Source organism: Carcharodon carcharias, chromosome 4 (assembly GCF_017639515.1).
Source record: "Carcharodon carcharias isolate sCarCar2 chromosome 4, sCarCar2.pri, whole genome shotgun sequence".
In the NCBI taxonomy this organism is placed as follows: Eukaryota; Metazoa; Chordata; class Chondrichthyes; order Lamniformes; family Lamnidae; genus Carcharodon; species Carcharodon carcharias.
The window spans coordinates 119,649,212-119,667,277 of record NC_054470.1 but is presented as its reverse complement, the minus strand read 5'-3'; the positions used below and the strand labels follow the sequence as shown (position 1 = coordinate 119,667,277).

At 42.5% G+C, this 18,066-nt stretch overlaps 1 protein-coding gene across 1 annotated transcript in view; it reads left to right on the top strand.

Moving 5' to 3' along the window:
* Positions 1-3,762: 3,762 nt before the first annotated feature.
* LOC121276780 (RNA exonuclease 1 homolog) overlaps positions 3,763-18,066 on the top strand; it is a 38,370-nt gene continuing 24,066 nt past the window's right edge. The window contains exons 1-4 of the mRNA XM_041185325.1: positions 3,763-3,895; positions 8,775-10,426; positions 12,107-12,211; positions 16,547-16,766. Coding sequence (XP_041041259.1) covers positions 3,763-3,895; positions 8,775-10,426; positions 12,107-12,211; positions 16,547-16,766 — 2,110 coding nt within the window. The remainder of the gene's footprint in view (positions 3,896-8,774; positions 10,427-12,106; positions 12,212-16,546; positions 16,767-18,066) is intronic.

Here is an 18,066-nt window from a genome sequence, read left to right as displayed (position 1 = left end):
AAAGCATTCTTCAGAATTGCAAATATCTCAACTCTACAATTTAATTTAATCCATTGTTAAAAATGTGAAAGTGCAAGCAGACAGCTTAGATGAAGCTTTAGCCTGAAACCTGAGTTGAGTAGCTGGTTAAAACCTAGGCTAAGAAAGGATAATGCTTGCAATCCTGCTCCATTAGCCTAAATAGAATTATTCACCCAGCAGTATATATACAAAACCTCGCATTACTCCTTCGACAGCACGGCAACTCATCTGCTTTTCTTCCTGACTTCAATATTTCTTTTGTGCAATGAGAAGTCTCTAGAAATTGCAGTTTCAAATGACTAATTAATAGGTTACAGAGTCTAACTGTTGCATTGTAATTTAACGTTTATTGGCCAACATGTCAGAGAGCCCCCCGGTTTGTGTGCAGATTTTCTCACTGATTCTTCTGGTTGTCTTTGGGTTTTACTGCATTTTGAAAGGAGCTTCTTTCACTGCTTTCAGCTGGTGGTACATCGTAGGAGCATCCTGCATGGTGGCAGCTGCTTTCACCTCCTTCCGTATTTATGAAGTGTGTACACTAGCATCACGCCAAGACACTGCTTCAGAATTCCCTGCAACAAAGTCTTAAAAGCAGCAAGTTGGAGACTGGTTTACCAAATCCTAATGCGTTAAGCAAGAGAAGAAGTAGACCTCATGGACTCCTGTTCTGACAGCCTATTGTTCCTTGGCAACATGTTAACTTGTTTTGAAGCTGACGTGTCATTTCTTAGAAATGGTATGTGTGTTCTGAAGACTGGATTCGTGCGGTATACCGGGTATTCATTTTTTTCTGTGGGACCAGGCAAATCTTTGGAAACTTTTCCCTCTAATTTACCTCCTCCAGCCCTATTCCCTTCCCTGAATCCTCTGTTCCTCTGACTTTGGCCTTTCCTACATCCACCATCAACAAACCTCCCCCCCATCACCCCACCACTGGTGACTATGCTTTCTGCCGCCTAGACTGGTATTCACTTCCTAAACCTCTCTACCTCTCCGTCTACCTCTCCTACTTTAAGGCCCTCTTTGATTAAGTGTTTGGTTATCAATCTTATTATCTCCTTCTTTGGCTCAGTGTCTATTCCTGTCTGATTACGCTTTGAAGAAGCACCTTGAGGCATTTTTTTATCTTAAAGGTACGTTACAATTATAAGTTGCTGTAACTTAGATGATCCAACACAATAATCCCTTTGAAAGGATCTAATTATTGGTTGCTCAACAATGGATTTTATTATATGATCAATACAGTTTATTGCATATCTGTATCTCAGCATCATTTCTAATAATTGTTATTCTTCTCTGTATTATATGGACACCTTTTACCATTATTATTGTACCTCTCTTCCAGAGAATCAAGGGTGCCCAAAGTGGATTATTGTTGAAAGAATTTGTCACACACATGGTCTATTTATGTCACCCTAGTAGTCAAGATGTTGCATCCTGCTTCTTAATAAAACATGACACAATCCAAGGGAAAAAGAGTTTCTCAAGAAAAATATGACCATCACAGTTGTTTAAGCAGAGGAGTTCTCCCTGACATCTTGGCAAATATTTACCCCTCAATCAGCATCACTATAAATAGATTATCTGTTCATTATCACATTGCTGTTTGTGGGATCTTGCTGTGCACAGACTGGCTGCCCGGTTTCCTACATTACAACAGTGACTACACTTCAAAAGTACTTGATTGGTTTTACAGCACTTTGGGACGTTCTGAGGTTGTGAAATGCACGATATAAATGCAAACTTTTTCTTTTATTGTAGATTGCAAATGATTCTGAAAAATGAATATTGTGGTTTTGAAATATTTGACAAAAGTTTCATTGTAGAACTACTTGTAGAAAAACTAAGGTGACCTTTAAGAAATATGTAATACAAAATATCAAAACTTATTTCAATTAAGTGGAACTAAGCATTATTGTGATTGTTAAGCAAAATGCAGATTGAAACTAAAATGTGTTGTACTTTGCACACAGATCTCTTGGGTTTCTGGAGCAAGTTTTTTACTCATTGCATTTATTCTCCCTTTCCCTCTGCTTCTTGCTGAAGTTACATTCCACATGTGTTCGTCACCCAACTGGCCATTGTTCCTATGTGAGTCTCAACTATGAGAATTGATAGTCTCAATGAGCTCTAGTTGGGAAGTCTTTCCTATATCTATAACCTCCTCCAGTCTGATGAGGCTCTAGAGAAAAATTGTAAAAATAAATAGAAAGTTATAGCACAAAGGAGGCCTTTTGACCTGAGTTTTTTGTGCTGACTCTTTGAAATAGCAATTGCATTTAGCCCCAAATGCTCCCTGCCCCACTCCACTGCACCCCCACTTTTTATCCTTAACCCTGTAAGTTCCCTATCCTCGATACCTGTCCAACTTCCTCTCAAAATTATATTGGGAATCATCTTCCAGCACCTTTCAGGTTCAGCAATCCAGATCCCGTCATTCTCTGAGAGGAAACAATTTCTCCTCATCTCCTCTCTAGATCTTTTGACAAAGGGTGGAATTTTCTGTGCCCGCTGGCATCGGGCATGTTTGGTGGCACAAGCGGATAATATGGTGAGAAGGCCAAAATTGGTTTCACAGCTTCAATTTGCAATTTGAGTTTGCAACTGTCCGCTTTGCCTGTTGACGGTGGGCTGCATTTCCCATCGTCAGATGTCGGGGACCCCATTGCAATACATCTGCATAACATTATAAGCCCTGCTCGTCGGAATCATCCCTCCACGCTGGATCACCCAAGCATGTTGGTGTGACTGCACACTGACCGGCTTCACAATTGAACATAAGCGACATGCACTTAGCGTATTGGACTTCACTCGGGACTTCGAGGTTTGTTTGCCTACCTTGCTTTGGGCGGCACTTGCAGTCATCAGCGCCAGGCTTCACAGACAGCACCACATCACTTTTAGTGGGGCTCTCAGGGGGGCTTACGGGACCAGCTGTGAGGAAGGGGTGGCTTTTCAACGGCTGCAGGGCTAGAGCTTGTTTGGGGAAGGTGGATAAGTAATCTCAGACAAGGGAAGAGGCTGCAGTGCGAGGGCTGTACTGGGGAAGGAGGGTATCCCAGGGTGTGTGTGGGGGCACATGTTGATCTTTGCAAGTGGCCTCAAGAGGGTGAGGGCTGAGGAGGCAGCCTCCAGAGGAGATGAGGCCAAATGGAGATGTGAGGGTGTGTGTGAGAGAGTGAGTGGTGATGTCCCTTGAGCTGCCAGTGAGTGAGATGGCAGTGAATGTGTGATGGGCTTGTGAGTGTGTGAGTTTAGAGTGATGAGATGGTTGGCTTACCCTGGCAGCATGGATGAGATCATTTATCCCCTATCTGCACTGGATGGACAACCTCTTCTGTGCAGTGTTGGCACTGACCACTTCTGCCATCGCCTACCAAGCCACTGTGGCCAGAGTGGGGGTAGAGGGCATTGCAGCGGGCTCCAATGTTGTCCAGAAGGCATCCCAGGAATGTGTCACTGAATCAGGGGCTGCAGTATTCTTGCCCTTCAGGCCATGTCTTCTGTGCAGCAATCTGGGGCTGGAAGCACTGAGAGGTGTGTGCGCGGCTGCAGTTTAAATCTGGTGCCTGGTGAGAGGAAGCTGCGAGGTGATGATGTGGAGGGCAAAACGGAGGCTGCCCCCCAATGAAGCGGCGTGTTTCCCAGGAATGCATTATTAATGAGGTGGGATTGGGTGATACAGTGTGAAAAGCTGCCATTGCAGCTGGCGGGTAAAACATTCTTTTTCCAATGTAAACCATGAAGCTGGAGTTTCCTCTCCAGGGCACAGGCCTCGGCAAATCATATGGAGACCCTAAGATTCCCAAGCATCAGGACCCCCTCTCAGCATTGCTAGCATTGTCCAAAGGGAAGGATGAAATTGTACTGTTTGGTACCAGCTGTGCTGCAGGAATTGTCAGAATGCTGCCTGATAGATGACCAATTACCGCCTACAAGACACCACTCAGGTTTCCTGTCAGGGTTTACTCCTTTAGCCTTCTTGCCTCCTGAGACATCCACAAAGCAGTGAGGCTATTTACCCATAGCTGGGGCCTGGTTCGTGGGCACCAGGGCACTATGCTGCTGGACTTGTTTGCCACGTGTCTGGGGGCCAGGTCTCCTCGGAGTCCCCTGTAGTTTTGCCTATATCTGCAAGGTACCCCGTTTATGTATGTCACCACAGGGAGGCACTACATAGCACTTGCTGATGAAGGGGCTATGTACTGGCGGCAGAGACTTACACACTGGGCTCCTTTCACAATAGTTGTACTGCTAGCCAGTGGTAAGAGCTGAAAGCAAGAAGTGACCAGCAGACTGCCCAATGCACAATCCACTGCGCTAACACACTTGACACATCAACTGGAGAGACACAAGTTGTGCTTGGAAAATAGGGACCCACATGACTATTTAAAATGAACTTTTACTCACCAAACATCACGATTGCCTCCATTTTACTGCAGTCCCTCTGTTTGAACTTTCTTGACTTCCCAGCTCTTAAAATCATTTCTACTGCTCTCAGATTTCCCGGTCCCACTCACTTCTCACACCAGCTCTTGCTGTCAAACTTCCTCACCCAGTCTAATATTTTTCTTCACACACTCTTAATGCCAACCCCTTAACCCTGGACCCGGTTCTCTCCCCTCTTTTTTGACTAACCAGATCTTCAGTTACTGTTAGTGACAGTACAGATGATTGACCATTTGCATTAATAAAACTGGGAATGATTCCGAGGTGAGGGACGAGTTGGAATGTCTGCATGTGATATCCCTTTAAGATGGCAGAACAATTGTATAACCAGTATTCAAGTTGCAGTGATTGCTAACCCTTTAACAAATTAAATCTTCCACTAACCATGAGTTACATTCTGTGACCAGTGATCACTGTGAGGATTAAAGTGTCCAATAGGTACAGTGTCATAAGATCAATTAGCTCTAGAAAAGGCCATTCGGCCGATTGTGCTTGTGCTCGCTGTTTGACTATCGAAACTGTTCCGTCCCTTTGCTCTTTTCTCATAGCCCTGCCGCTCTTCCCCTTTCACGTATTTATTAAATTCCTTTTTCAAAGTTGCTATTGAATCATCCTTCCAACGCTCTTTCAGGTAGGCAGCTTATTTAAGGTCCTGTAACCCACTGTGCAAGAATTTCCTCATCTCCTTGCCACAGCTGTTTCGGCAATTATCTTAAATCTTTGTTCTCCGTTTACCGCTCTTCCTGCGGCTGAAAACAGTTTCTCTTTATTTACTCTATGTTAAAACGCTTCAATTTAGATTTCTAATTGTCCTTTTGTTGAAGAATACACTTTAAGCCTGAGTAGTCGCGGCCACTTTAAGACAACGAGGGGCAGGTGTTTTCCCATTCGGCTATTAGATTGATTGAAACCATGCCTAGTGTTTTTTGTTGTATTTAAGCTGAATGATCGGGGTTATGCTTGTGGTGTAGTCGTGGGGGGAGAGAGAGCGGGGTTTTAGCCGTTGCGGTGTTTGGGGTTTCGGCTCCTGGAATGATGCTGAGTTCCACTGGCTGTTTTCGCTCGGTTATTTGCCCTTTCTCTGCCCGTGGCACCTGCCAGAGGCATTATTGTCACTTTAAACATGCTGGGAAAGCGGCCGAGACAATGCCAAGACCGCAGGGTAAGGAAAGGAAAGGGAAGGGGAGAGGAGAAGGCAGATGGGCCGAACGGCGGAGACGCGATTTGATATTGAATTCCCTTTGTGAAAAGCGTGCACAATTTCACTTATTTTATCTCTGGAAGGAGAAGGGACATTAATTTGAATTTAAGTTAACTCTGTTCCTCCCTTATAATTGGTGGGTGTAGAAGGTTGGGAAATAAAGCTCGACTTCTTGCCTACTGCCTCCCAATTTGGAGTAATGAATGGTTTCAAATTTCTCTGGAATTTGTCTAAAGGTCCTGGTTCTAGTCACGAAACAGTTCATGGTCATGGGGGCATTTTGGCCAAATTAATCCTCCCCCTCCCATTTCCTTGGACACTGGATTATTGGAGTTCTCACTGAGAGCAGCTACCTACAGTGTTGATTAACTGTGGTCCAGTGGTTGCAGGAAGCCATTGATTTAAAGTGTCGCTCCAGATACATACACACAAATCCAAGTGTGCACCCTCCCAATGCAGTACTAAGAGGCTGTTGCACTCTGAGGTGCTGCCTCTTGGATGTGATCCTAAAACTAAGGCCTTCTCTGTCCTCTTGGGTGGGTGTGTATTCTACGGTGCCATTTTATTTTTTTTTTTGCAGAGTAGGGGAGCTCTCCCTAGTCACTGACTGGGGTACTATCTCAATCAATATTGTTAAATCTGGGTGGTCACTTCATTGCAGTTTGGTGTAGATTGGTTGTTGTATTTACAACATTACAGTAGTGACTACATTTAAAACACCTTTGGGAGGGCCTGAGGTCATGAAAGGTGCTATATAAATGCAAGTCGTTTACTGCCATTGTATCTGGAAGCAGTTTTTATGTAAACCTTTTTCTCAAACAGTTAGATATTGTGGATTTATTTTAAAGCATTGGCATTGTAAGGATATGCCTCCTACTTAATTGCAGGATATGTTGGGAGAGGGGAAATTGGGTATTTTTTCATTAGTAGCTTTTATACGATGTGTGTCATTGTCTTTTTAAATGCTGTTGATCTGTTTGAATGACCCTGGTTAAGGGCTGATGGCTTGAAAGCTTACTGTTCCTGTTGTAAATTATGATCTTGTGGTTCTTGAACAGAAGAGTTTGTTGTTATTGCCCAGCCTGCCCAACTAAATTTGGTAGCATCATTGTTGTTCAAATTACTTTTTTTGTTCTCAGTTGGTGAGAAGATATGAGAGACTGTATGAAGTGATGTAGCTATTGGCCCTTGAATTTCCCTGTCCTAATGGCTAGTATTTCGGGTTAAGTTGGCAGGAAAAAAGTTTGGATGTAAACATTTGGTTGAAGCATAAGAAAGAAACTTTTGCTGCTTCCAGTTTACATTACAGATTTTGACTTTAAAAACTTGAGCATAAAAGGGACAAATGTATGAATTAGACTAAGAATTAATTGGATCTAGTAGGAGGTGGGCTGGGATTGCAAATGAGTTGGATGAAGCAATTAAGTGGAATAATGGCAGAAATTGTAACATGGGTGAATGCATGTGAGGAGTAAGTACAGGTAACATAATTACTTTGCAGAATAGTGTCACATAGCTACCAATAAAGTTGTGTATGAGTCTAAAACAAGAAGTCTATTTCATGGAGAGGTGTGTTTGCCTGACTTGATCATTTAAAAAAACATTCCTTGCTCCAACAATTTCTTCTAATAGTAAAATAGAATACTGCGGATGCTGGAAATCCTGAAATAAAAACAAAATGCTGGAAATATTCAGCAGGTCCAGCAGCTTCTCTGGAGAGAGGAATTACAGAGCATTTTCTGTTTTTTAAAAAAACTTCTAATGTCCTGTTAAACCATTTGTCCAACGATTAAGTTTTGCAGCTAAATGTTGGCAACATTGAAGGCCCAGGGCATGGACTTTGACCCTTTTTCATTGTCTCTAACCCCTCCACTGGACTCTAACAGGAATTATCTTTAAATTTCTATCCCCATTTTCCTCTCATCTCAAATCTATCGATCTCCATCTCGAGCGTTCCCTGGTGTTGCCCGCATCACAGTGAATCTGCTGTTAAAGTTTGCATGCATTCCTTCATCACATTCATATGTGATTACTCCAATGCTCTAGTTTGGCAGAGTGAGTAGCATTCTTGCTCCTTGGGCAAAGGTTGTGGACTTGCACGTATTTCGGGCTGACCTTACCAGTGGAGTACTGAGGAAGTGTTGCACTGCCAGAGCCTCTGCACTGCTGTAGGGGGAAGTACTGAAAGAATGCCCTACTGCTGGGGTGAGGTTAGTAGTACTGAGGGAGTGTTGCATTGCTGGGAAGGAGGGTGGATGCTGGGCAATACTGAGGGCATGCTGCACTGCCTAAGGTGCTGCCTTTTGGCTGAGATATTAAATTGAGGTTCCATCTGTTCTCTCGGGTGAACATAAAAGATCCCATGACAATATTCAAAAGGAGCAGCTTGATGGACTGGCCAATATTTAAGCCTTTGTATTTTGTAATCCCTTTAGTGTCCCATCAGAACTCTGAACCAGTTTCAATTTTTTTGATGTTTCTTTTTTCAATTGTAAGAATCTTCCTTGAGCCTAAAATACATGCGTTGGTGAGTATAGAGTGCCACATCTGATCCATTCCAATGAGATGGTTGGGTTGATTTTCCTTAGGCTAGGACCATAAGTAGGGAGTTGGTAATCTCCAGCCTGCTAATTTCTATCAATTGAAATTAATGAACTGAAATAGATTTACAACCTTGGCATGCACTGGCTGTTTTGTTTAATGCAAGCCTACAGTGATTCTTTGGTTATTGGGTATTGTCAGCTGTGGTAATGTTAATTATGAATGTTGCTCTTTTCATTGCAAGCCTGTTTAAAAAAAGTGTTTCATACCAATAGAGGAGTGATAATATCTTCAGTACTTATTAAAACTGCAGCATGAATTATGCCCTTCACCAATACTACTTCCTATTCTCTGGCTATTTGATAATGTTAATTAATAGAAGAAAAAATGGAATGGTTGTTACATTATTTTTAACAGTAAAACCACTTTTCTTGCCCCCAGCTTTTGCACTGGTCTTTTTCGAGGTGGGGAGAGGGGGGTACAGATGGAAATTGGGAGGAAGAGAGGATTTGTTTGACTGTTGCTTATTTTCAACTTTTTAATGCTACTTTCTTCCTTCCAGGTCCTGTGTATATGTCATCTGATATTGATGTTCCAACAGCTCTGGCTGCTAAAGCTTTGGAAAAGCAATGTGATCAGTCAGTGTTACCAGAAGCTGCATGCAAAGCACTCGAGTTAGAAAAGGTCAGCAAAGCGATAGAGGTGGTGAAGACAGAGGTAGAACAACAACAGCACAAGTTATTGATGTACAAGTCTACCTTGGAATGTGAAAATCACAACTCTCTAACCCCATCAACAAGCAGCAGGTCTAGCTGTGTCCCTTCCAGTACCAGCAATGTAAACATTTTGGCATCTAAAACAGCAGACGCCACCACCGTATTTGAATATGAGGTGCAAAATACTTGCTTGAATAGTGTTACATGCAACTCAATACTGATAGCTAGCCCTTCTTTAAGTCAGCATAGATTTAATACCTTGACTGAGGTAACTGAAGAGAATACTTTCCAGAGTATTCCCATGGCCAGTTCAAAAATCAAAAATGCTTGCTCAGTTTTAAATAAATATGTGATTGACAGGTGCAGGCCCTGTACCGATTTAGAGTATGACCCATTGGTAAACTATTCTTCCAATTTGAAGCAAACTGTCAAGAAGGGATCCATGGAGGAGAAACAGGAATTCAAGATGATTGAGCAGAGTCCTGAAAAAAGGTTCTCGCTGGCAACTCTCACAGCAAGGAGCTCTCAATCCTGTGAAACTTTGAGCTCTGATGATGAGCTTGTCATTGATGTGCCAGAGTTGCCTCCGCTTATTCAAAACCCTCGGGTCCACAGGAGGTATCAAAGAAAAGGAAATGATGTTAATACTTCAAATCTCAGCTTAATTCGTAAAGTAAGGCAGCTAAGAGCAGCTGACTCCTCAAGTCCAGTGTTGGATGGAGGAAAATCTGTGGACGACTCAGCTTCCAGAAACTTTATGCCAGAAAATAGTAGCAGAGAGAAGGAACTGATCCTCAGCACTTTGCAAGGAGAAAAAAAAAGCGACTCAAATGAGAGTAGCAAATTTTCCAATGTAACAAATTGTCAGATGTGTAATATTAACAAGCACCTTGATGTTCCCAAGCCTGGTTCCAAAGCCAGAGGGCTAGAAGGACCACTGAAATTAGGACTGGTTAAAAAGGAAAATTCTGTTGCTCATGTTGATATGGATAGAGTTAAATCGTCAAGTCAGAAATGTAGGATAGTGTGTGTACCTGAAAAGTTTGAAGTGGATGTGCAGAAATGCGAAAAAATGAAAGAGGGAAGTTTAATCCATTTGGACAGTTTGAAAAAGGTAAATGAAAAAGTGCCTCAGGCTGAAAGCAAGAATGCATCACTGAAAGTTGATCAGGTGCCCTCTTCTGCAATAAAATGTATTAAACCAGGGACTGCAAACAACAGCAAATACATCAGTAAGTTGGAAACTAGGCTGAGCACTGATCAAAGACCAAAGATACAGAACCAAGTGAACAATTTTGGCAATAAAAACTGGGCTGAAAGTCTGCAAACTACAAGTGATAAAGATGAAGAAGAATCATCTCTTTCTGATGAAGAATTGATCTCTGTACTATCAGAGGAGTTGGACTTTTCTGAATCAGACCCAATGGAAGAGTGCTTGAGGATTTTTAATGAATCCTCAAAGCAGAAAATTAAAGATAGTGAGACAGACATTGAGCAGGTATTTACTGTATATTTGTAGTGCCTTTTGAGATGAAAGTGAAGTGGGAAACTTAATTGATTGTCTTATTAATTAATTGTTTAATGCCAATGGATCGGGCAGGGTGCAAGCCAATGCATTCTGTTTGCATTTTTGCCAGTAATATTGTGTGTATAACTTAAAATAGAAATTTTAATACTCCTGAGGTCTCAACCACCATATGGACCTTTATCTGTTACTTTGGGCATATTAATGACCTGGCTGGCATTTATTTGCACACTATATTTCTAAGATTTTCACTCATTGAGCACCTCTGTGCAAGACAAATCCTAAAGGTGTTTTGTATCAAATTATTGCACCTTATTTTAACAGAGGAATTAACTTTTTTAAATTTATGCATTAAGCATTTGAACCCAAGATTGGTTACAGCACTGAATGTGGTGCTATGATCATTCAAGACTGCTGCTTGTGTCCTGACTTGCATAAGGTCCCATTTCACCCATCACCCCTGTGCACACTGTGCATTGGCTCTTTATCTTTATGCTCCATCAGAGGCACCTTTAGCTGCCTAGGCCCTCAGCTTGAGAATTCGCTCCCTGAACAAGCGCAATTTTAACTTGCTGCAGTAGATGTGCTTGACCTTTCCCTACAGATTCCTTTTAATTCAAAACATTTTCACTAGTTTTGGTGAAGGTGACTATTTTGCTTAACTTTGAACACCCTTAACATATAACAGGGTGAAGACTGATTTAAGGCCTCGTTGAAATATTCATGAATGCCCCTGATCTGAAACTGCCTACAAGCTATTATATTTATATGGAAGTCAGACTTTGTTTTTTGTCTGAATGGTGAGTGTAGAATAGCTTTTATTTTCTGTCTGCTTCCCTCCCTGTTTAAAGCTCGTTCAAGGGATTCTAGTTTTCTCTAGATGCACTTCCCAAGTGTAAACATAAGCCAATAAATGTTGGGAAGCTTTTTGATAGCAGTCCAAATTCAATTATATTCTTACAACCCAGTTCTCCTCCCCAACATATGAAGAGGAGTCCAGCAGCGAAGATGGATTTGGTGCACAGTAGCGAGGAACAGGAAACCTAGCTTTCTTCCTTAAGCCAGGGATGCTAATTGTAGTTCTCCCCCCCACCCCCCCCCCCCCCCCCCCCCCCCCCCCCCCCCCCCACTGAGATCAGCCAAGATTTCAGCTTGAGCCTGTAACTCATATGGGAAAGCTTGTACTGTTTTCTTTCAATAATCTGGCTAATGATTTGAGGTGACATTTGCCCCTTCTGTTTGCTGCATTGCAAACCTTGAATGGAAATTTTAAGCAGACTAGCATTGGAAGGCGTAACATTTTGGATCAGCGTGACACAAATATAAAACCCATTAAAACATGTCAGAGCTGTTTATGTCTATGGTTAGCTGCGGTGGAATAAGTCAGGCCTTTAAACCAAAGTGAGTGTGTCTTGCTGGGTCTGCATTTAAGGCAGTTATGCTTGAATGCCACAGCATTTATTTATTTTGAACAGCAGCAATAACTTGAAGGACTGTGGCATGGTTGTCTACAGAGATATTTTAGATTGCAAAAGTGCAATTTTAATATATAACTGCCATGTGATCACCACATCATTTGTAATTCTTCGTGCTTGTAGTAATGTTGAACAGTATTTCTAGTATCTTTTCCCACATTGCATACATTTTATCTAGAGCACTGCTGCAAAAACCTATGAAAATATTCAAGATTTTGGGAATTCAGAAAGTGCCAACGCAGGACAAAAGAGAAGGATTGCACATGTTGCAAAATTTAATAAGGTAAATATTCAGTACAGTTACTGTTACACTACTTTTCAATGCTTTTACACATGCAAACGAGAAACTTGTAGAAGCAGTGGAAAGTTTGTAATACAGATCTTATGGTTTCAAAGATATCCTATTTGCAAGCTGTTTTCAAGTCACATGATTGGGATAAGTTTCATCAGAATTAATTCTTAAAATAAAAACAACAAACAACTCTTCCTAAATATGTTTAATAATATTTTTCATGAAACCATACTTTTCGCTGAATGTTTAGTTGTATAGGCACAAGAAATTTGAGAATAATTCAATCCAAAATTAAAATATCTCCAAGTATTAGACTCTGCCAATTGGTTGTTAGGTGATAAATCTGTTTTTGTGCACAGTAATCTAGCAGGACAGAGTGACCATTGTGGTACCTGGCTGACCATTCATTCTGTTGATTTAATGTTATCTCAATATCTTCCTGTAATGGTAAACTGCCATTTATTTACATTGATCAAGCAACTGCTTTGCAGTCGTTGGCAGGGAGTATGGAAAGCCACTGGTTACTGCAACTTAATTAGATTTCTGTGTTCTGGAATCAGTGTATATGTGCAGATGTGTGCACGCATATGTGAATTGTATGCTCAAGGTGAAGGCTATTGGTGTTGAGGAATAGAATTGTTTCTCTTTCAGACACCAAGTATCAGCATCAAGCATTGCCAAGTCCGATGCAGATTAATGCAGCACTTACTCTGCATTCACCTGAGTAAAAGTGCACCCTGATGAGACATTTATCTCTTCCCATATTAGTTTGCTATCACATTAAACTCCCCAATTATTCAGGTTCTTAAAATCTTGAGTATACTTGTTTCCCCTGCTCTTTTAAAGACTGCCTTTTAAAAGAAAAACAATTCACTCATTCATTTAGAATTCTGTGACAAACCTGGCTAATTGAGCCTGGGTCATCATTGCAAAAGCAGAAATTTTCCCATATCATTACTTCAGTACAAAAACAGAATTACCTGGAAAAACTCAGCAGGTCTGGCAGTTGGTGTGGTTGTAGGGACAAGCAAGCAGTGATAGGAGCAGATAATCAAAAGATGTCACAGACAAAAGAACACAGGTGTTGAAGGTAGTGATACTATCTAAATGAATGAGCTAATTAACGGATGGTAGGGCACTCAATGTACAGCTCTAGTGGGGGTGGGGTGGAAAGACCAGCAGGGCATAAAAGATTTAAAAATAATGGAAATAGGTGGGAAAAGAAAAATCTATATAAATTATTGGAAAAAAACAAAAGGAAGGGGGAAGAAACAGAAAGGGGGTGAGGATGGAGGAGGGAGTTCAAGATCTAAAGTTGTTGAATTCAATATTCAGTCCAGAAGGCTGTATTGTGCCTAGTCAGAAGGTGAGGTGTTGTTCCTTCAGTTTGCGTTGGGCTTCACTGGAACAATGCAGCAAGCCAAGGACAGACATGTGGGCAAGAGAGCAGGGTGGAGTGTTAAAATGGCAAGCGACAGGGAGGTTTGGGTCATTCTTGCGGACAGACCGCAGGTGTTCTGTAAAGCGGTTGCCCAGTTTACGTTTGGTCTCTCCAATGTAGAGCAGACCACATTGGGAGCAACGAATGCAGTAGACTAAGTTGGGGGAAATGCAAGTGAAATGCTGCTTCACTTGAAAAGAGTGTTTGGGCCCTTGGACGGTGAGGAGAGAGGAAGTGAAGGGGCAGGTGTTGCATCTTTTGCGTGGGCATGGGGAGGTGCCATAGGTGGGGGTTGAGTAGGGGGTGATGGAGTGGACCAGGGTGTCCCAGAGGGAATGATCCCTATGGAATGCTGCCGGTGGGTGGGGTGGGGGTGGGGGGGGGGGGTGGGGGGAGGGAGGTGAAGTGAAGATGTTTGGTGGTGGCATCATGCTGGAGTTGGTGGAAATGGCAGAGGATGATCCTTTGAATGCGAAGGCTGGTGGGGTGATAAGTGAGGACAAGGGGGACCCTATCATGTTTCTAGGAGGGAGGAGAAGGCGTGAGGGCGGATGCGCAGGAGATGGGCTGGATGCTGTTGAGGGCCCTGTCAATGACCATGGGTGGAAAATCTCAGTTAAGGAAGAAGGAGGACATGTCAGAGGAACTGTTTTTGAAGGTAGCATCATCAGAACAGAAACGACAGAGGCAAAGGAACTGAGAGAATGAGATGGAGTCCTTACAGGAAGCGGGGTGTGAGGAGCTGTAGTCGAGGTAGCTGTGGGAGTCAGTGGGCTTGTAATGGATATTGGTGGACAGTCTATCACCAGAGATTGAGACAGAGGGGTCAAGGAAGGGAATCCCCATCCACCACTACTCTCCTCCGTCTGGCTGAACTTGTTCTCACTAAACAATTTCTCCTTTAACTCCTCTCACTTCCTCCAAATAAAAGCTGTGGCTATGGGTACCCGCATGGGCCCCAGCTATGCCTGTCTCTTTATGGGGTACGTGGAACATTCTTTGTTCCAGTCCTACTCCGGCCCCCTCCTACAACTTTCTGCAGTACATTGATGATTACTTCGGTGCTGCTTCATGCTCTCGTCGGAACTTGGAATCCCCGCCCCTCCATCATTTTCACATGGTCCATCTCTGACACTTCCCTTCCTCGACCTCTCTGTCACAATCTCTGGTGATAGACTGTCCACCAATATCCATTACAAGCCTACCGACTCCCACAGCTACCTCGACTACAGATCCTCACACCCCGCTTCCTGTAAGGACTCCATCTCATTCTCTCAGTTCCTTCGCCTCTGTCGTTTCTGTTCTGATGATGCTACCTTCAAAAACAGTTCCTCTGACACGTCCTCCTTCTTCCTTAACTGAGGTTTTCCACCCATGGTCGTTGACAGGGCCCTCAACAGCATCCTGCCCATCTCCCGCGCATCCACCCTCATGCCTTCTCACTCCCAGAAACATGATAGGGTCCCCCTTGTCCTCACTTATCACCCCACCAGCCTCCGCATTCAAGGGATCATCCTCCACCATTTCCGCCAACTCCAGCATAATGCCACCACCAAACACGTCTTCCCTTTACCCCCCCGGTGGCATTCTGTAGGGATCGTTCCCTCCGCGACACCCTGGTCCACTCCTCCATCACCCCCTACTCCTCAACACCCACCTATGGCATTTCCCCATGCGCACGCAAAAGATGCAACACCTGCCCCTTCACTTCCTCTCTCCTCACTGTCCAAGGGCCCAAACACTCCTTTCAAGTGAAGCAACATTTCACTTACGTTTCCCCCAACTTAGTCTACTGCATTCGTTGCTCCCAATGTGGTCTGCTCTACATTGGAGAGACCAAATGTAAACTGGGCGACCGCTTTGCAGAATACCTGTGGTCTGTCCACCTCACCCCCACTAGAGCTGTAACTCTTTCGAGTACAAACCTGTTTCCATCTGTTTCAGATGAAGTTACATTGTTTCACAGTTTTGCCATTTGTGAGATTTGAACTCTTGATCTTGTGGTTACAAACCCAGTACCATAACCACTTGGCTAACACTAGAGCTGTACCTTGAGTACCCTACCATCCATTCTTAATTAGCACATTCATTTAGATAATATCACTACCTTCAACACCTGTGTTCTTTTGTTATTTGTCTGTGACATCTTTTGATTATCTGCTCCTATTACTGCTTGCTTGTCCCTACAACCACACCACCCCTCCCAACTTCTCTTCTCCACCCCCACCCACCCAATCTTAAACCAGCTTATATTTCACCCCTCTCCTTATATTCACTCAGTTCTGTGGAAGGGTCATGAGGACTCGAAACATCAACTCTTTTCTTCTCTGCTGATGCTGCCAGACCTGCTGAGTTTTTCCAGGTAATTCTGTTTTTGTTTTGGATTTCCAGCATCTGCAGTTTTTTTTGTTTTTATCATTACTTCAGTCGATGGGTTTCGTGTAAAGTAAACTATAAATATTTTGTGAAACCATTGGGCCAGGGAGGTCAAAATGGTCCTACCTCATTCCGCATCTCTTCACCTTGCTTCCCTCAGCCCACCAAACACTTACAAATGAGCGTTCACTGTATCAGTTTGAAAGCTATTTTTGACCTGTTGTGGTCTATAAATTAGAGCTATTGAAGAGGTGCTGTTGACACAAAGGTAAAACCGCTTGTTCTTTTCAGTTAGTGACTTGAACAATATTTCCCCAATTGGCACTGATGGGATCAACTCTGGAGCATGATTGAGACTAACGTGAGCAAGTTCCATTTTGGGGCTGCATCCTTGTTTCAATTGATGAATACCCATGTTTAGAAATTGTTTTTAATTAGTGATTGCCAGTTGTGATTTCATATACCTGAACTTTACTAGAAGTATTCTTTTCATTGGCTTATTTTATAAGGGAAGATCCAATTGTAGCCGGGTAATTATTCCGCACACCCTACCACCATCAAAGCAGCCATGTCACAGTCGGATTAAACTGGTCCAGCAACAGGCTGTGCAGTTAATGGCAAATGTGAAAAGTGCTCGGGCTTATAAAGCTACTGTTTCTAACTGTCCTGGGCAGAAGAGGCTGATTGTACAAGGAACAGAGCAACAACCAGTCAGTGCTGCAAAAGCAGGTAATGCTTTGGGATTTCAATTATAAGGTCAGATAGATTTTCTTTTATAAACAAGAGTTTCTTGTATTTTTTAAATGTTGGATAATTGATATTCTGTATCTATGTAATAAGAACAGAAAATACTGGAAGTACTAGGGTCTGGGAGCATCTGGAGGCAGAAACGGGGTTAAAGTTTCAGGTCATGACCTTACATTATCCTATGATAAGTGACTAATTAGTTATCACCAGAAGTTCTAATGACCATCCTTGGCATATATTCAACCAAGTAAAAAAAACAAGTGTTAGTGAAGGGTTCTCTTGAAAGGATATCAACCTGAAAAATTAACTTTAAATTTCTCCTCAGATATTGCCTGTCCTTCTGGGTATTTTCAGCATTTTCTGTTTTTTATTTCAGATTTCCAGTATCTACAATTTTTTTTAGTTATCCACTGACTCTGCAGTAAATTTTACTTCAGGTGGCAGGAAGTTCCAGTTTTTGTGATGTTTATCTTTAACAGGCATTCCTGTTTGTTCAAGCAAAGTCTTTTAAATTTTTTTATTCATGGGATGTGGGCATTGCTGGCACCTTGAACCACCGGAGTCCATGTGGTGCAGGTATAGCCAGTGCTATTATAGCATTAACTACGAGGAATGCTGTACATCCCTGCCATCACTTAGCTCACTGGTTGCCTGCAATGAATAGCTCAAAGGAATCCTCTTGTTGGGTAGTGTTGGTGGGTTTCCCTCTGGTATTTGTCACAACAAGATTTAGTCCAGCTACAATATCTCCACTTTGCCTGAGTGGTTTTTAAACGAGCTTTATTTACATTGAGATATAAACACCAATGCTGTTCTCCTGGTTTTATGATCTTCAAATAATTCAATATGGTTCCCAGGCTGGAAATGATCAACTCCAGCTCCCTTGAATGTCCACCTGGCTGCTTTGCTCCCAACCAAGAGAAAAATATCCCATTCCAAAACTGTTTGGTTACCTTGGTCTGCATCTACACACAACAGCATACATGCACCTCCCTAAGGTGTTTGGGTGTGTATCACACTTAATCTTCTTTGTTCTACAATCATTGTTTAATTTTGACTGCCTTGTACCATCTCCTAAGGGGGGGATAGTGGGAGCTCAGTAACTGCCCCCTCACCTCAGTGCCTGATTCTCATGTTCTGCTCATTTTGTTTGGAGAAGGGGGAAAAAACTTTTAAATAATTTTCCCACATTTGCTCTCCAGCTTAAGAGTTAAAATGATACATGCTGAGATATGCTTACCAATTTAAACCAATGTTGATGCCTTTGTGGTGTGGTCCATTA